The 20,861-nt window shown below is 38.9% G+C and overlaps 1 protein-coding gene across 2 annotated transcripts in view; it reads right to left on the reverse strand.

The window, feature by feature from the left end:
• Positions 1-1,131: 1,131 nt before the first annotated feature.
• Positions 1,132-20,861, reverse strand: part of LOC126469552 (exopolyphosphatase PRUNE1-like) — a 167,092-nt gene continuing 147,362 nt past the window's right edge. Inside the window, exon 6 of one of the 2 annotated variants that reach the window (XM_050096670.1) lies at positions 1,132-1,507. In XM_050096670.1, the coding sequence (XP_049952627.1) occupies positions 1,343-1,507 (165 nt within the window). In that variant the 3' untranslated portion in view covers positions 1,132-1,342. The remainder of the gene's footprint in view (positions 1,508-20,861) is intronic. The other variant, XM_050096669.1, reaches the window with a different exon arrangement.

The raw sequence follows: 20,861 nt of genomic DNA on the forward strand, positions 1-20,861 counted from the left end.
AATTTCCATCAAGTATCCCACAATTTCTGAAATCTTTTGGCTATTCCTGAGATTTCATCCCAATGATCAGGCAGAACTCAAGATCTTGATGTGGCAACATTTTACAACGCACGAATATCATGTTATTTGAGGTATGTGTGATAGGGGATGGAGAAGGAGTAAATTTCAAGCAACACAAATAAGAGACAAACGTCTAGTATTAACCCTGAACTCTGACAAAACATGTAACTTCAGGGAAAAACAGATATCAGTACACCCAACAAGTAATGGAGAATGCTGCGTACCAGTGCTACTCTGAGATGAAGAGGTGGGCATGAAAGAGGAATTTGTAGCGGTCCACATCAAACCAGTCAAAAGAGTAATAATAGTTTTTTGAATATTGACGAGAGTACAAAGGGCATAGTATGATGGCCTAAGTCTTAGAGTTACCAGCAGGTTTAAGTAGTGTTTGCAGCGAGTGTCAAACTATGTTTTATATTACACGTTATCTTGTGCAAATTGTGCATAATCAAAAGAACATTGCACAACAGTAACCACCCTAAAGGAACAGTGCAGTTGTTAGGATATTGATGCCATATTCAGGAGGTTGGAGTTTGCTCTGTCCAGCCAGCCTGACTTAGGTTTTCCATGATTTTTCAAAATAATTTCAAGCAAATGCTTGATGGTCCCTTAAGCAATGCGACAACCAACCATCTGCCCTATCCCTGTGAAAACATACGTACATATCTTATGTGCATGTATCTTTGACCTATTTATTTTTATTGTATGGTGATGATAAATTCTTCATCAGTATGAGATTATCCCTGGATGAATGAGTAAATAAAAAAGTCAATAAAACAAATATAATAAACATTTCCATAGATTTATCTAATCAGGTAATGTAAAATTCAGTTCACATGGGTACAGTCATACATTTAAGAAAACATATGGCTTATATAATCTTTTTAATAACGGAGAGTCTAATTTGACTTTTTTGTCCCTCCATTAAGCTGTGCACATTCCCACTTAATATTAAGACGTACAACATTGACAATTTCAGTAACTTGCAAAAGCAAGAATATAAGAATACAGGAGGGAGAGGGAGGGAAGGGGGGGGGGAGAGAGAGGGGAGAGAGAGAGAGGGGGGGAGGGGGGAGAGAGAGGGGGGAGAGGGAAGGGGGAGAGGGAGAGGGAGAGGGAGAGGGAGAGGGAGAGAGAGAGAGAGAGAGAGAGAGAGAGAGAGAGAGAGAGAATAAACATGGATAGTTTCAGTTTAAAATAATGCAAAGAAGCTGCATTACAGGAACACTTATTACATTTCACTTTGTTCTCCACCACTGAAATCCAAGTTCTTCACTTTTTTTTAAAACAGACACACTGGAATGGAGAACAATCCATGCACCATTGAACAACAGAGAAATACTTCACTGCAGCCATCCAATTTCTTTTTCCTCAAGTCCCGATTGTTTAAACAGAGTTTCAGCACCAAACATGACACTCCTATCTCATATCTGTTGACTGCATATACCTGAAATCACAAAACACTGTCAGAGGATACAAGCAATTGGGAACAAGAAACGTGACAATATTTTTGTTAAGAAAAATTGCTAGTGTTTCATGTCAAAACTTTTTTAACATCTTTCAAGAAGATCTACAACGAAAATTTATGGCCGTTTTCCATGCAATCTGATACTTACAAACTGTCAAAAATAAGACACAGCTAAAATATGGTATCCTGGAAGTGGTACAACACATATTAGACACTCAGCAAGAAGAGGATGCCAAACTGAACTGAAAGATGCCTTACAGAGCATTGGTCAAGTTAAATTAGTGTCATCTAAAAGACTACAAAGAAATATGGCACAATGTGTGAGCATTACACTCTCTTGGCTGCCATATTTGGTAATGCAATTCTCTAGGTTTTTCGTGGCACCTTGAACTCAGCATGTTAGTACATCTTAATGTTATCTTTACTGCATATTTTCACTGCACAACATGCAACTTGTAGAAATCTCCTATGTTGTGTGATATGGTTATGTCTTGATATATATCCAGTTAAAGTAGTTAGTCTGCTTAAGTACTACAAGTCACAATTGCCAATAGCTGTACTATGTTTTCTAAATAAAATACTTTCCATCATTAGAAGTATGCTGAAAGATATTTATATATCCACACACAAAATTTTCTTACAAGTGAATCAACTGCTTCATTAGAGATGCCATAAAATACATAACTAGAAACAATCTTTATTACAGCATTTGCTGGATATAAATAATTTAAAAAACGACATCTAATAACAACATGGAGTTTCTTTAATGTAGCTACCTTTTACAAATGAAATACCTTTGGATGAAACTAATTTAAATCTAATTACATAATTTGCTTTAGTTTTTTAGGTAGTCTGAACGTAAATTCCAATCTCATTGCACTATGTAGTGAGCTTTTGTGGGGAGGGAATCGATGGAATTCTCTCAGCAACTGTTCAGCATTTAAACCTTCCCAGACCATCTTGCTTCCCTGGACACTGAAACTGCATTCTTCATCATGGCAGATAACAGGTTAATACCATGAGTGGCATAAGGATAGTGGAATTGATGCATAGGTGATCAGTGGCTCGGAAAATAACATTGCTAATATGATTTCCCAGCTCCACTCCCCCTATTCTTAAATACTGTGTTGCAGTATTTGAATACATCTGGCTGGCTGTACAGTGTCTGGTTAGAATTGTTAAGAATTCATTCTGATGGGTTTCTTTCACCCAATGTGTTACCTACCAGATAGTTTCATACTGAGAAATGGCAACTTAAGTGCAAATTATCTATTGGTTCCTATTGAGCAATGTCTGCAAGGTTTGGAGAGCATATTGAGGAATGACAGTGGAGAAAAATGAGGTAGCAATTCTAATGAGTATACTTAAAAGTGATAAAACAATAATAAATTCAATGAGGAATAAAATACAACAATTTCCTATAAATTGTGTACGTTTCTAGTTGATATTTACTGCATAACAGAGTATGTTGGATTTTTTCTCATATTTTAATACAAAAGGAAATAATCATTCCTCTACTAACTATCATCTCCCTAATGAAATCCTGAAATCTCCAAAAAAGATCAAAAGTGGTGCACACAGCAAACAATGTAACTTTCGACTAGTAGCTCAGAGTATTATGCTGTGTGGCGATTTAATGCTGGGCAGGATGTAATAATTTTGGCTGCAAGAGATAAATGAAAGTATTCTTATGTGGCACTACAGAATGAAACAGTTCAATTTTGTATCTATGCTCTGATAGTAGCTTTATGGGCACTGGCAACGTAAAGTCACAGATATACAACCTGGCCACCACCAGATGCCAGATGCTGCAGACATTAAGTCCGAGTCATTTACTTAATCTGCCAATAAAACTAGCTGCCCCTCAGAATTCTAAATCCATCCATTTCACAATCTGGCAAAACTGTAGGAATGGAAGTTTCTGGAGGAAGTGTTGTCTTCCACTCGAGCTGTTGCAGTGCTGTCTCTGCTAGTGATCTACTGGTAAACATAGCAAAATGTAGACATTAAGTCGTAAGTTTGAGTCCATTCCTTCCTTTATTTTTTAAATCACATTTTGGCTGTCTGCTTTAGGTATCAGTCTGATGAAACGTCAAAGTTAATTTGCTGCATTTTCTAACCCACCAGCATTAGCAAAACCTTCTTAAAACATTTCCGCAAAAGAGCTTGTGGCTATGCCAAGATCAGAACAGTTTATGCTCAAAAGCTTCCTCACCCCACAGTGGCCACCGACCACTGGCTGCCTGATATCAGCTGCCATCCAACCAGGTGATCGTGGCACATTCATGGTCTGGCATTGGTATGCATTTTTTTGTTTATTTTTATTGCACTGGGTGTCCATAGTTAAATTCCTATTTCAAAATGCTGAAGGAAGTAAACCGCTCCTTAGAATGGTGTGATAATGCGATGCTGATAAAGCTCTTTTACAAGAATGGTGAGTGCATGCCAGTAGCCTGAGAGAAGTTCCAGAAACTCAAGTGTATGAAATAAAAAGGCACTGGTCCAGTGTCTGCTATGGGTCTGGAGAAAATGATTACAAAATTTGAAAAGACAGGTTTTCCTGAAGTGCAATGTGGCATAGGGAGGAAAGCAGTTGATCTGACATCTGTCAAAGACGTGGCCACAGCACTGCCAAAGGGGTCCAGCGGTGGAGTGCAAACGTGCAGTGCATGGGGAATTGTGTGGATGTTGGCCATGCCTGTAAGCACGGAGCATAAAATCTTACGAAATATCCTTCCTATCCATAAAAAATCACTCATGTTCAGGAGTTGCTACCTGCTCACATGTCAACAAAACAAACGTTCACTCTAGAATTTCTTGCTCACACAGAAGTGGTCAGTGAATAGCCATGGAACAGAACATTCTGTGGACAGACGAAGCCACTTCCCTCTTCAAGGACATGTCAATACACTGACTTGCGGAATATGGACTAAAATCTGCATGCACATGAACTGGCAGTGATTCATTCTGCAAAGGTGACTGTGTAGTGCAGGTTGATGGCTTTGTTTATCATAGGGCTGTATTTTTTCAAGGAGATGAGTCCTGTGGGTCATGTTACCTGTACCATCAACCTCATTTCAATCCTTCAACAGCATGGATGTCTCTGTAGGATCATTTTTACATACATCTACATCTGTACTCCACAAGCCACCGTACAGGGTACTCTGTACCACTGCTAATCATTACCTTTCCTATATCACTGAAATAGAGCTAGGGAAAAACGACTGTCTATATGCCTCCATATGGGCCCTAATTTCTCATATCTTATCTTTGTGGTCCTTATGCACAATGTATACTAGCAGCAGTAGAATCATTCAGTAGTCAGCTTCAAATGACAGTTCTCTGAAGTTTCTCACATGTGTTTCTTGAAAAGGATGTCCCCTGCCCTCCAGGGATTCCCATTTGAGTTCCTGAAACATCTCTGTAACCCTTACACATTGTTTGAACCTACTGGTAGCAAATCTAGCAGCCTGCCTCTGAATTGGTTTGATGCCTTCCTTCCATCTGACCTGGTACACATCACAAATACTTGAGCAGTACTCCAGAATAGGTTGCACCAGTGTCCTATATGTGGTCTTCTTTACAGGTGAATCACTCTTTCCTAAAAATCTCGCAACACACCGAAGTCAACCATTTGCCTTCTTTACCACAGTTCTCACATGCTCATTCTATCTAATATCGCTTAGCAACATTATGTCCATATATTTAAATGAGTTGCCTGTGTCAAGCATGACACTAGTAACACTTTATCTGAACATTACAGGTTTGTTCCTCCTACTCATCCACATTAATTTACATTTATCCACATTTAAGGCTAGCTGCCATTCATCACACCCAACTAGAAATTTTGTCTCAATTGTCTTGTATCTTCCTAGTCACTTAACTTCGACACCTTACCATACACTGCAGTATCATCAGCGCACAATCACGGATTGCTGCCCACCCTGTCTGCCAAATCATTTATGTATATAGAGAACAACAGCGGTGTTATCACACTTCCCCGGTCCTATCACATTTCCCTGGGGCACTCCTGAAGATAGATTTGTCTCTGATGAACACTCACTTCGAGGACAGAATACTAGGTTCTATTACTTAAGAAGTTTTTGAGCCACTCATATATATGTGAACTTATTCCATATGCTTGTACCTTCATTAACAGCCTGCATTGGGGCACCGTATCAAATGCTTTCTGAAAATTTAGAAGTATGGACTCTGCCTGTTGCCCGTCATCCTTAGTTCACAGTATATCATATGAAAAAGGCAAGCTGAGTTTTGCACAAGTGATGCTTTTCAAAATCATGCTGATATGAAGACATAAGTTTCTCAGTCTCAAGAAAGTTTAATATATTTGAAGCGAGAATATGTTCAAGGATTCTGCAGCAAACCCAAGTTAAGAATATTGATCTGTAATTTTGCAGGTCCGTTCTTTTACCCTTCTTACACACTGGAGTCACTTGAGCTTTTTTCCAGTCACTTGGGACCTTGTGCTGGGCAACACATTCATGATGAATGCAGGCTAGGTAAGGGGACAGTGCCGTACAGCAATCTTTGTAAAACCAAACTGGGATTCCAGGTGGCTTGCGGAGTATGGATGTAGATGTAGATGTAGATGGTAGATGGACCTGGTGATTTACTTGCTTTCAAATCTTTCAGTTGTTTCTTTACAACAGGGATGCTGATTTCTACGTCATCCATATGGAAGTCTGTCTAATGGTCAAATGAAAGTATGTTTGCATGAGTCTCCTGTGTGAACAATTTCTTGAACCTGAAGTTTAAAACTTTGGCTCTCATTTTGCTATCCTCGACTGCCACACCAGACTGGTCAACAAGGGACTGAAAGGAAGCCTTAGACCCACTAAGTGGTTTTACATAGGAGCAGAATTTTCTCGGGTTCTCTGCCAGATTTTTTGCTAAGGTGCGGCGGTGGTAACTGTTGTATGCTTTGTGCATAGATCTTTTCACAGATACAAGAATCTCTACTAACCTTCACTTGTTGTCATTTGTGCATTCTCTTTTGAACCACTTCCTCAGCATCTTCTGAATTTCGTTATTAAACCATGGTGGACCTTTTCCATCATTTACCCACTTACTACGGAAATAACTCTCCAGACCACAACCTACAATCTGCTTAATCTTTGCCCATAATTCCTCTACATCCATCTTACTGGAACTAAGTGATGTCAATTCACTGTTTAAGTGAGATGTTGCTAACAACTGCTTATCTGCTCTATCTAGCAGAAACACTCTCCTAGCTTTCTTGACTGGTTTATTAGCTTTTGTAATCACAGTTGCTATAATGATATGATCGCTAATCTCCATTTCTATACTGACACTGTCAAAATGGTCAGGCCTATTTGTAACTACAAGATCTAAGGCATTTCCATTGTGTGTGGACTGCCGAGCTAGCTGCTCAAGACAGTTTTCAGAAAATGTGTTCAAAACTGTTTTGCATGACTTTCTCTCTGTAGCACCTGCAATGAATCCATAGACATCCCACTCTATACTCGGTAGGTTAAAGTCGCCTCCAACTAGTATTGAATGATCTGGGTATTTACGCACTATTGACCGTAGACATTCTTTGAATGACTCTAGAACTTTCACAGAGGAATCAGGTGGCCGATAAAATCGTCCAGCAATTAACTTGGTTTCACCTACACCTGTTTTAAATGGCCAGGTAACTTCACTGTCACACTCCACTTCCACCTCAACAGAGACAATATTTTTGTCAACTTCAATGAACACTCCCCCTCCTATGGCCTCTAATCTGCCTTTCCAATATAAGTTCCAAGACTCGCTACATATCTCAGAGCTTTCCACCTCAGGTTTCAGCCAGCTCTCAGTCCCAAGAATAATTTGAGCACAAGAATTTTCTTAGAGGGCAGTAAATTCGGGAGCTTTATAACAAATACTTTGGCAGTTTACTGATACAATTTTGACAGTTGAAGTGTCCTTATTTTGAACGCCGTCTGACTTCCCTTGCTGTGAATTGACTGGTGAGTGTTCCTCACAGCACCTCAAACTACCGTCTAGCCTAAGAAACCCTCATGTGCACTCCAAAAGTATTCTGCTACCAGAGTTGCTGCCTCCTTTGTGTAGTGCATCCCTGATGTATCAAAGGGAGTCCTACAAATCCTCACACAATAAAGTAGGTCTAAAAATCTGCTGCCAGAACCATCAAAGAGTCGACAAAGCCTTTGGTTGACAACCCCCACTTGGCTCCAAATCAAAAGACCCCGATTAACTCTGGGAACAATGCTGCAAATTGTGAGCCCTGCTTGAACCCCACGCACAATGCTAGCACCTCCACCAACTGACTGTATGAACTGAGGATGGTCTCAGAACCCATGTGACACGTATCACTGGTGCCGATGTGAGTCACAACTTGCAGACGACTGCACCCTGCACACTCGATAGCCAGAGGCAAGGCTGCTTCCACTTCTCAAAATAGAATAGCAACTGGAAAAAGTCCAATGTTTGTGACATACTGTTCATTTTGGTATCAGTAGAGGGGTGAAGGCAGTGGAGGCAACTCAAAATATTTGTATCGTGTGGAGGCTAGTCCTATCAGAGAAATTGCATTAGAAAAGGATTTTCTTGTTTCAAGAAAGATTATTCTAGCATGTATTATTTTCAACATTCAGGAATTCTTGTTAATTGTCATATTTGATGAACAGCAAAATTTAACATTCATGCAACATTTGCATTTAGACAGCAAGGTTCAGAAATTATGATACCTTTATGTCAACTTCTGAAGAAGAAATTAATGGCTGACCCCTGAGAAAGTACATCTCCTTGAGCTAAGCGCGGTGTGAACAGATAATATTTGGCATCCAGTGGTAATAAAAGTATGTTATGCAGTATGAACTCCTCCCGAGGGGTGTTTCCATTACAGGTAACATCTTTTTCTTACACCAAGTGTTGCTACTACACGATAAGGTACTCTGCTGGCATCCCCGAAAGAACTATCAAGAAGTTTATTTGAGAAGTTGTTAATCATGCACTTATTCGTCTGATCTTCAATACTCTAAATGTTTACTTTTCCCATTCCCTATTGAACAACCATCAAGAAAATTCCTTTCTGGGTAAAACTGCAGTTCAGACTTGGCTTGGTAACCTCTAACTCTGAATCAGTATGCTTCTACAAGAACTATCCAACCACTTTCAGACTCTATTAGATAATGTGAGAGAATACATTGCTGATGATTAATTTCTATCTCACATTTACCGTCATGTATAATAACCTAACAGAAAAATGCTATTACAGAGTGTGTATGTGGACAAGGAAAAAAAATTCCTGGATTTTTCCCGAATTACTCTGTTAAAAATACACTTTCTCCCAGGTGAAAATACACTTTTTCTGTTTTAAGTGACAGTGTACTTTTCCTCATAACTGTAAACTTACCAGTCCTTTGAATGGTTATGTTACGGTTTTATACGAGGTGCATTCAAGTTCTCAGGCCTCCGATTTTTTTTTCTCCGGACTGGAAAGAGATAGAAACATGCGCATTGTTTTAAAATGAGGCCGCGTTCATTGTCAATACGTCCCAGAGATGGCAGCACCGTATGGCAGATGGAATTTTACCGCCAGCGGCGAGAATGAGAACTGTTTTAAATACTTAAAATGGCGACGTTTTCCTTACTTGAACAGCGTGCAATCATTCGTTTTCTGGATTTGCGTGGTGAGAAACCAACTGAAATTCATCGACAGTTGAAGGAGACATGTGGTGATGAAGTTATGGTTGTGTCGAAAGTGCGTTCGTGGGTGCGACAGTTTAATGAAGGCAGAACATCGTGTGACAACAAACCGAAACAACCTCGGGCTCGCACAAGCCGGTCTGACGACATGATCGAGAAAGTGGAGAGAATTGTTTTGGGGGATCGCCGAATGACTGTTGAACAGATCGCCTCCAGAGTTGGCATTTCTGTGGGTTCTGTGCACACAATCCTGCATGACGATCTGAAAATTCTAAAAGTGTCATCCAGGTGGGTGCCACGAATGCTGACGGACGACCACATCGCTGCCCATGTGGCATGTTGCCAAGCAATGTTGACGCACAACGACAGCATGAATGGGACTTTCTTTTCGTCGGTTGTGACAATGGATGAGACATGGATGCCATTTTTCAATCCAGAAACAAAGCGCCAGTCAGCTCAATGGAAGCACACAGATTCACCCCCACCAAAAAAATTTCGGGTAACCGCCAGTGCTGAAAAAATGATGGCGTCCATGTTCTGGGACAGCGAGGGCATAATCCTTACCCATTGCGTTCCAAAGGGCACAACGGTAACAGGTGCATCCCATGAAAATGTTTTGAAGAACAAATTCCTTCCTGCACTGCAACAAAAACGTCCGGGAAGGGCTGTGCATGTGCTGTTTCACCAAGACAATGCACCCGCACATCGAGCTAACGTTACGCAACAGTTTCTTCATGACAACAACTTTGAAGTGATTCCTCATGCTCCCTACTCACCTAACCTGGCTCCTAGTGACTTTTGGCTTTTTCCAACAATGAAAGATGCTCTCCGTGGCCGCACATTTACCAGCCGTGCTGCTATTGCCTCAGCTATTTTCCAGTGGTCAAAACAGACTCCTAAAGAAGCCTTCGCCGCTGCCATGGAATCATGGCGTCAGCGTTGTGAAAAATGTGTACGTCTGCAGGGCGATTACGTCGAGAAGTAACGCCAGTTTCATCGATTTCAGATGAGTAGTTAATTAGAAAAAAAATCGGAGGCCTTAGAACTTGAATGCACCTCGTACACCGGCATAGAATTTCATGACACTTTAGAAAACAAAACTCGGGGAAAAAAAACACGTTTTGGAAAGATGTCTGATGTGCAGCAATAGGTACACTGCATATTCTCGTATTACAAACTTATAAATTCTAACCCCAACAAACACTGCATGATACTTTCCGAAGCATTGAAATCGATAGCACGATGCGCTTTTGTACGCCAGTAATAGTTCATGTCACGCGATCTCGCCAGCCGATGACAGCGAGTATTCAGAGCATAGAACAAGTGTTGTAGTCAGTCAATAGCAACATTATTGTTAAGTAGTGCGAATACAAAAACAGGAGAAGTTAATGGTTTAAATTAATATAAATAGTGTTGCTACAAGAAAAGAAAAGCTTTCACATATAATGTTGATCCTTTTTGCGCGTATTACACTTTAAGATACATCACACAAATGTGCCAGTAAACTCTTTAACAATGACATAAAATGTCTCATCTTCTGGGTTCAAAGTTCTTGTAAATGGTCGTCCTCGAAGAGTTGATTTTTAGAGAAGAGTCAAATGCTCTGCGATTTAAGGAATTCATCATACATTCTCGCACTTAGTTCATCTTGCATAAAAAGAAATTTACTTTGAAAGTAACACTTTTCAAACAACCATTCACAATATTTTCCTGCAACTTGTTAAAAATGGTTCGTTTCAGCAGCTGCCAGAGAGCGCCACATAACAGGCACTGCCACACTTGCGCAGCTACGATGACATGGGAAGCCCACATGCGTAAAACATTAAAAGATCTTACATTATGCCATAAAAGAAACAAGATATTACAGGATACTCCATGAGCATCAGAATTTTGTGAACCATACTGAAATGCATAATTTGGCTTAAGGTACAGATTCGTATGTCCAGATACGGATATAAATTTTCTTGGAGTACCAGTACTGTATGATCTCATGTTCTTTATTCTGACATAATGCCAGTAGTGAGATACAGTAATATCCTTTGCTAGTGTATTGGTTCTTACCAGTCAAAGTTACAAAAATTTAACTGAAAACTAAAACAATAAAAAAAATTCCCGGAATTCTAAAAAATTCTCAGATTTTCCCAGTTTTTTCGCAGATGAAAAAATTCCCAGGTTTTTCCCGGATCTCCCGGTTGTCCCGGGTCGTATACACCCTGTATTAAAATCTGCAGCGCACTAATGTGAATTAATTACAGGTTATCACAGTAAGCTTACAACAAATGCTTATTTTAATAAAACATAAAGTACCTGTAACACAATCATGCCTCAATCAGCACTAATTACCAAGACATTATGCACTCTGGACTTTGAAATAGTCTGTATTTTCATGAAGTCCTGTATCTTACTCAAGAGTATGGAAATGAGACAGTTGGAGTGGATACATAAGGAAACCCAGTATTCACAAAAACCAAAAATTGTGGCAGCGGAAGCAGGAAAAGGTTTTATCAAGTGTGCAGTATTTTATGTTTTTCACCCTTACACTACGGTGTACTGGAAGTAGTGAGAAGACTCCCACAAATAAGTTTTCTCAAGATATCCTTATTGATTTTCAATCTGGCTGCTTGTAGCTCTGTCACGGAGTAGGTGAAAGTCTGACCTCCATTGAGACTGGAACCAACAGCTAAGGCAGCTTTCACTTTACAGCATGACCATGTTACCTCACAGCAAGTGAACAGCTGCAGCATTCATCTTTTGATCATTATAGACTTAGAAGACATTCTTAAGAACAGTGTCACCAGGCTAACCCCAAATAGAGAAATACAAATGACAAGACAATATATCACAGACAGGAAAACATGAACATCAACAGAGTGACTTTGTAAGCTACGAATAACCAAGTTCCAAATCAAGGAAGTTTATTGTGCAAGTATACTATATGCAAAGACCAACTTAACGGATTCAGCAAATGTGTGCTGTGTAAGTTCAATTCCAGCTTCTGCTGACATTAGGGTGGAATCAGTTTTCATCAGAAGGTGTAACAAGGAACACAAACACTGACAGCAATTTATAAAACAAGTTTTCCTCAAGAAAAACTGCCACTCTGTCCACAAATACTAAAAGGACAACAAGTATCATCTACTCTTAAAGTTTACGATACCATCACTGCTGAAGTTTTGTCAATAAAAGCAAAAAGAGCCTGTGCTGAAGAGCTTTTCAGCTTGCAGTACACTTAAGACAGAGAAAACCCCCAATTAACAATAGGTTCCGAGCTGTGAGTGGTGCTGATTTTCTATGCTGAGCCTCATAGTTGGCACAGAAGTTTATTAATTTAGTCCCTGATGGTTTCATATGGATGAACCTCCACGCTACCACAATATGAGAATTACTGAGATGTAATGCAATGGCACAGGTGGGCAGTTGATCCTAGGATTTGTTGAGACTATTCATACACTGCTTATTCATGACATCAAACTACCACTATTTCATTTTATCCGTGATCATTGTTAGCTGTACTACACCCCACAGTTAATTTCTACCTGTGTAAGAAATGCGCAAAAGTGTGTGAATAACATCAACCTCCCTGGACCCTACACAAAACACAGATACATTATATGCCAGTTAATCGGAGCAAAGTGGCCTCAACTTTTATCTTCCTGCCAGCAACCTAATTCCCTTTACTGCATACTATCATCTCATATTGAGCAAGCAGTGAAGGAAACAAAAAAAAAATTTGGAGTAGGTATTAAAATCCATGGAGAAGAAATAAAAACTTTGAGGTTTACCGATGACATTGTAATTCTGTCAGAGACAGCAAAGGACTTGGAAGAGCAGTTGAACGGAATGGAAAGGGTCTTGAAAGGAGGATATAAGATAAACATCAACAAAAGCAAAACGAGGATAACAGAATGTAGTCGAATTAAGTCGGGTGATGCTGAGGGAATTAGATTAGGAAATGAAACACTTAAAGTAGTAAAGGAGTTTTGCTATTTGGGGAGCAAAATAACTGATGATGGTCGAAGTAGAAAGGATATCAAATGTAGACTGGCAATGGCAAGGAAAGCATTTCTGAGGAAGAGAAATTTGTTAACATAAAATATAGATTTAAGTGTCAGGAAGTCGTTTCTGAAACTATTTGTATGGAGTGTAGCTATGTATGAAAGTGAAACGTGGACGATAAAGAGTTTGGACAAGAAGAGAATAGAAGCTTTTGAAATGTGGTGCTACAGAAGAATGCTGAAGATTAGATGGGTAGATCATATAACTAATGAGGAGGTATTGAATAGGATTGGAGAGAAGAGAAGTTTGTGGCACAACTTGACTAGAAGAAGGGATCGGTTGGTAGGACATATTCTGAGGCATCAAGGGATCACAAATTTAGCATTGGAGGGCAGCGTGGAGGGTAAAAATCGTAGAGGGAGATCAAGAGATGAATACACTAAACAGATTCAGAAGGGTGTAGGTTGCAGTAGGTACTGGGAGATGAAGGAGCTTGCACAGGATAGAGTAGCATGGATAGCTGCATCAAACCAGTCTCAGGACTGAAGACCACAACAACACCACATCATCTCATTACAGAGGCAATTAACAAGTCTTACATTCTATCACACCATGTTTTATAGTCACTCCCTCCCCCCACTGTGGATATCTCATAACTTATAATACTGGATGCAGACTTATACCTACATTACAGGCTTCTTGTTGTCAGCTCTTGTGACAGAAAATTTTGCTGATTCTCTGAATATGAATTCTTAATGTAAATATGAGTAATCTGTGTGGTGAACGTCTGACATTTCAATTCTTCCAGCTCCTCCATTCAAAAGTAGTGAAAATAAATAGCAGAAAAGTACCTGTGAACTAATAAATAATAATGTAGTAATAATTAGTGAAGTTCGGCAAACTACTCCAGTTATATGATGATTATTAAAAGCTTCTGCTTTGATTAACACAGAAATGAAGTATGAACTCGAGGGTTTCTAACGATTCCTTTACTTAATTTTATTGTGGTCATTTCCAGATACAGTACAGGAATAAAAACATCTCACTTTAAATACACTTCCGCAGTGAAATTCCAGTCTATGGTTACAGCTGCAGTAGCATACAGTTATGGAGTTATTGATAATGCAGTCATTCTTTCATTGCTGTAATGGTGGCTAAGACAAAAAGAGGTAAACTTCTCACAAAGCAAAAGAAATTCTAATTTAGTTATAAAATAAGTTGCAGTTGGAAAAATTAAATGTTCTAACTCACTGTCACTTATTACACAAGACTTGTTCAGAATATTTTATTAAAATTACATGTAAAATTACAACGGAATGGCCAATCTGACGTGTCGAAACCTACCCTGAAATTTTTCACACAGGACGCATACACAGAAAGAAATGCAGCGTCAACATTTTAACTGCTAAGGTTCACTGCAAGTATTTTTTTAAAAAAAAAGTGTTAAAGCAACTCATTCCTGCTGCACAAATAATGACTTGCAACGGTGGTTTGTTGAGGCCTTCCTGCCCACCGCACAATCTAAGAACAAGCAGAAGCAGCCATGACATGAGAAAGTAATGTGCAGTCCAAAGTGCACATATGCAGATTTTAAGCACGTAAATCATGCCAAACACATCTCAAATCAGTAATTTTCTGAATAACTTGTAGTGCATAATTGTATTTGTCAAAAGAAAGAAAAATCAAGCCAGTGTATGATGTTACATTACAGATGATTTCCATTAATTGTGACTTTAATTTGTTGACTAAGTATTTTACAACAATTCCTGTAGCACAATTTGCAGCGGTTCCACCTGCTTTACTTATTTCATTTGTTGTCCTCAGTGTCGATGTACTGTGTTGCTACACTGGCTGAAAAATGGGGTTTGTAATTTAGACATTGACTACTGTAAATAATGTAGCTGACAGATGCACAGTTGCATTTCACTGTCTTTTACTTTCACTTTTCACAACCCCCCGTCCCCCCCTCCCCCTCCCCCATCCATATACACATTTATATGGCCAGTGCACTACTGTATAACTTTCCATAAGCCTCATTAATAGTTTGCAGGCAAACATCCACATACTGCTACAATAGTTTCCTGTTGAACATCTAAGAGTAGTAAAACGTCACCACAACGTTCACAGTTCTCGAAGAATAATGAGGTATGTATGGAGCAGACACTGTCATTGTTTTTACACACAGCCAATTGGTGTAACACTTATTTCACCATTAAGTTGATGCATTGTTGTCATTCTAAGCAACGCAGATTCCCCATCTGAAACTTGACCATGGCCTGACTGTCTCGTGATCAAAAATCGGGCCCTTATATATCATCACAATAAAAAAAAAATGGTTCAAATGGCTCTGAGCACTATGGGACTTAACTTCTGAGGTCATCAGTCCCCTAGAACTTAGAACTACTTAAACCTAACTAACCTAAGGACACCACACACATCCATGCCCGAGGCAGGATTCGAACCTGCGACCGTAGCGGTCGCGCGGTTCCAGACTGTAGCGCCTAGAACCGCTCGGCCACTCCGGCCGGCATCATCACAATAATAGGCCCTGAAACTACACATTGTTTAAAGTTAAATTTCCAGAAATTAGAATTAAAACTTAACTCATTAAATTAACTGAATACAACAAAAAATTCTGTCTTTGTAACAGTTTCTTTTACTACATGGGTTAAGCCGACTTATTTGTTTAATTGATGAAATTAACATATAGTTATGTAAACACTACTTTTGACAAAACTGTTAATTACTTTGGAATTAATTAAAGGCTGGTTTTGCTAACATGTTTATGAATAGAGCCAAATAGATCCTTTAAGAATACTATTAGTTGTTCCTCCAAACATTTATAATTAGTACAAAATTTATACTTGTTTATATGTCAACAATAGAATTCACGATACAAAACAATTACTGATTTCACCGTATAACAAAAGATACTAACTAGGAATAGTCAAAATAAATTAGAAAATCAATTACATACATAAAACTAAGCACAAAATTAGATCTGGTGTTATATTCTTTAAAACTGACTGCCAACCTTTCTCTTTTATGAAAATGCAGATTATACTCGTGTATGCTAATGGTAAATAGTTAAAAGTAACAAAACAAATTTAAGGAGGCAGATGGCAAAACACGAGGGGAAGAAAAATTATCCCAGTTTGTTTCATCACAAGTTGTTATGATAATTTTTGAATAATATATATTTTGCTAATGGTGAAACATTTCTTTGTTTATTCCCTGTAATCGTCACAAAAATGCGAAGTGGCTATTAGATGACAAAACAAACACTTTCCTTACACCAGGCACACTGGACAAACTATTGAAGGATTCAAGCACTTCACAGTAACTACTAGTGTTATTTATACAGAACCAGAATGGAGTAATAAATGGCAATTTCATAAAATGTGGCAATGCAAACTGACAATGCAGAAATGACCGTAGTTTAACAATACTGTTCTGCAGATAAGCCTGAAATGAAAAGAAGTTATCGGAAGTTACAGTGTGTCAGTTTTCTGAAAAAATGCTTTACATTGTTGAAATATTTTTTTATTGAGAGGCTGAATCACACTATTAGTTCAAGGTGGAATCTGAATTACAATGACAGCCTTTTCATCATCATCCGAATGACACAGGTGTCGTCATGTCCAGGCCAAGGTTCCAACAAAAGCAATGAATTATTTTCCACAAATAGTAAGATGATGTTTTGGATGTAATATTTAAAATTATTCTATCCCATTTTTCCTGACTCTGCTATGCAGATTACATTATTTTTACAAGCAAGCAGGTGTTTTATTTTTGTCCAAATTTGTCTTGATGTTCCTGAAGACAGATATAAATCTGCAGAAATAGTAATCCACTCAATAAATGGCACTGTTGTATACAAATGTGTCATAGCATCCATCTGCTGCATAAGCAACTCTGTCTTTTATTTGGTTGAAAGGATAAAGTGCAGTTTGCACAAAGTTTGAAACGTGGTACTTAGGGAAAGACAGGATTTAGTGTGGATGGGGCCATACTCAATTACCGTTGGTTGCTCAGTGTCTTTTTTTCAAATCATGTACACTTTATTTGAAAACAATTGCAAATAAGGTTGACAATAAGGAACAATGATCAAATTTCACTGTTAAAAACACAATGTCAAATAAAAATTTCTTAAGCAAGTTGCACTCATGGCTGAAGGCCATATTGACCAGAAATTCAAGTTATTTGTCAGCTGAAGGCCCCAATAGTAATAACTCAAAAACAATTAGATGGCTGAGGGCCTAGATAGCAAATTCTTAAGAACGAGTTAACTTCTCCAAGAAATACTAAAATGTTATAAGAGAGGACAATCATTTTTGTCGCCTGAAGGCCCCAACAGTAATAACTCAAAAGAAAATAATCACAATCTGACCAATTCAAGAGAGGAGTGGTCCTCAGACAGTGCTCCAAGGAACAACCTGGGAAAGTCGCTCAACTTCGTAGATGGTGAGACAGGCAGCCAAGAGTTGTATTCACTTAACCAGATGGCAAATCAAACTAATGACAGTTTAAGCACAGGCCAACACTCTTGCAACATCTACCTAGCATCTTATAACCAACACAACGTTGGAATAACCCAGACAGCACTGCGTCTTCAGAATCTGGTGTTTAGAACATCCAGCAGCAGAAGGACCCACTATGACCAAGGTAGTCCAAAAGAAACAAATATCCAAACCACAATCAAGGCGACTGTCGAACTACACACCTTACCGGACAGCAATGGCAAGGCGAGGAAAGATACACTGCCACGAAAATATGCTAACCCCCAACTCCACAAGGCAGCCAGCAGGACATTAACAATGAAGGCTTCAGATGAAATTAGAAAATTCACTCTCATGGAAAAATTTAAAACTTGATTTACCACCTGGATATTACAATATAGGATTTCAGGAAATGACTCATCCAGTTGTGAAGCTCACTGTGTAGCAGAGAAACTCAAGCATTCTAACAGGATATAGCCTACCACAGCTTCTTGCAGGCTGTATCCACGGGTCAGACTGGCATAATCAATATGGGGATGGCAGAGAATTGTGGATTCATGCCGAGAGCGTAGAAAGGCAGACTGCAACCCAGTTGTTGACTTTTATAGTCCGTAACTCACTGGCCAAGAAAAGTCTAGTGGTATCAAACATAGTCCTTAATTTGAGGAAGGAATTTCAGAGAATGTATGTTTGGAGCAAAGCACTGAATGGTAGTGAATCATGGACAGAGGTAAAACTGGAACAGAAGAGAACTGAAGCATTTAACATGAGGTGCTACACAAGAATGTTGAAAATTAGGTCAACTGACAAGATATGGAATGAGAATGTTCATCACAGAATCAGCAAAGAAAGGAACATGTAGAAAACACTGACAAGAAGAAGGGACAAGATGATAGGAAATGTGTTAAGACATCTGGGAACAACCTCCATGGTGCCACAGGGAGTTTTAGAGGGTGAAAACTGTAGAGGAAGACAAATATTGAAATACATCCAACAAATAATTGAGGACATTGGGTCAAGTGCTATACTGAGATGATGAAGTAGCAGAGGAAAGGAATCTGTGGTGGACCACATCAAACCACTCTGAAGACTGATAACTCAAACTCATTGGTTTTGACTAATACTCCATTGTCTGTTCAATGCCACCCTCAAGCCAGATTCATTAAACATAGTGAGGGAGTGGCACTTGAATTATATAGTTACATGGTGTTAGATTTGATTATGTATTCAATCCGAGCACAGAGCTGTATTTTGCACATTTTCAGTGCTCTGAAGCATTACCATTCAGAAAAACAAGGGTTATAGGGTTCCAGGTAACACGTGTTGTGTAGAAGGAAAGTGAGAGGGTGGGGAATGTAGTTGTCAGTCACTGAAGTTTGGGCAAATTGTATCACCAGATGGCCAGCCACGCCAGTAGTCAGATTTCATTACACCATCCTGACAGAAGCTTGGGATATCAGCCACTTTTTGCTGACCACAAATATAGAATTACTTGGTCTAGGTCTACGAGAGAGAGGTAAAAATTATGGTAGCAGATTAGTATCTTTTCCAGCATTCCTATTTTTGTCTTTTTATGAGGTAATGGGCTGTAGCTCAGGGACCTTTAATGATGATAAGAGTGTCTTTCAACAGATGGTGCTTATGTTAGTGAAGTGCCCTTCTATGGCTTTCAATGGCCACAGTGATCTCCTGTGTCCATCATGGGGCTGGCTTCTGAAGGGCAGATCTTGAGGTAAGTTGTGTGGTTTGTGCTGCTGAGTGTAAGATCTTGGTGGTTGTGTGTGTCAGGTTCTCTTCAATGATCCCATGAGGGGATGTTTCAAACATTATGTAAGTGGTAAAAGTGTAACACACAGCATTCTTCAAGAATCCAATGTATGAGGGGGGAAGGGCTGTCAAGCTGAATATTGGTATGATTGGCATAAAATGATTAGGTAGTTATCACTATCACAGAGGTCACTGGAAAACTTCCATTGAATAAAAGGGTAAAAACTAAGGCCACAGACCATAGTGTTGATGGCTGAAAATGATTCTTGTGTTGTACTAAAATGAGTGGGGAGTCAATATTTAGTATATAAAAGCCAAGATTTAACAATACTTTTTCCATTAAATTACCACAGTTAGTCGTCTCAGAGCTGCTGTATAAAGAGTTATAGGTATTCAAACAATCTAGTAACTTGGATATGAAATCTCCTCTCTTTCAGATTGAGAGAGTGCTCTGCAGCATACAGACTTTGAAAACGGGTATTCTATATTTCTTCATATGTACACCACCCCTGTAGTATTAAGTTATATTTGTTCACTAAAGATGGTCTCAAAGAACATCGTACATAATCTGCCAGAGGTTATTTTAGTGCCAATGTGGTTCTCATTGCAGGCTTGATAATAACATAAAACTAGAGAATATTTGTTGGGGATTAGGCTTCCTAAAGCGAAATGGTAACCATTTAATGAAGTGAGAGCGTTTTTCAATGCAGCAAGGTCGCGACAGTAGCCTTTACAATTCCGTTGGATTGTGTGTGTGTGTGTGTGTGTGTGTGTGTGTGTGTGTCCAATGACAACATGAAAAGTACAGAATTGTTAATCTCAGTTCTTTAGGTTTAGTATCACCTGTTGATTGTCATCAACTCCCATGATTTTGATGGCAATAACATATAACGTCCTCTTTGGAAGAAATTTCACATTGCCTACACGTAATGAGGAATAACAATGGATATTATTCATATGGAAAGGCCAAAATAATTCACTTTCCATCCCAGGGATATCATCACAAGAGCCGAAGAAAAACCTCACTGCTGAACAATAAGTAATGCTGGGACAGTGACAGTAGTGTTAAAAGATTTACAGCAGCCATTCAGAAATCTTTCATTCAACACCTTTATTATTATATAACGTAATATCATATAGTGCTTTAGAGTAACAACTTTTGTTACAGTGAGAACCACAGTGGACAACACATAATTACAATGGTATAAATTTCTGTAACTCATATTTGGACGATTCCATTCAGAAAAAATACCTCATTAGCATGACAGATTTTGATGAAATTAAGTGACCATTTGCACATATTACCAATGAACATTGGTTCGATTTTACTTTCACCAGTTTTATACAGGTCATTTCAGAAGTGATGGTCAATAATC

The sequence above is a fragment of the Schistocerca serialis genome, chromosome 3 (assembly GCF_023864345.2).
Source record: "Schistocerca serialis cubense isolate TAMUIC-IGC-003099 chromosome 3, iqSchSeri2.2, whole genome shotgun sequence".
NCBI lineage: Eukaryota > Metazoa > Arthropoda > Insecta > Orthoptera > Acrididae > Schistocerca > Schistocerca serialis.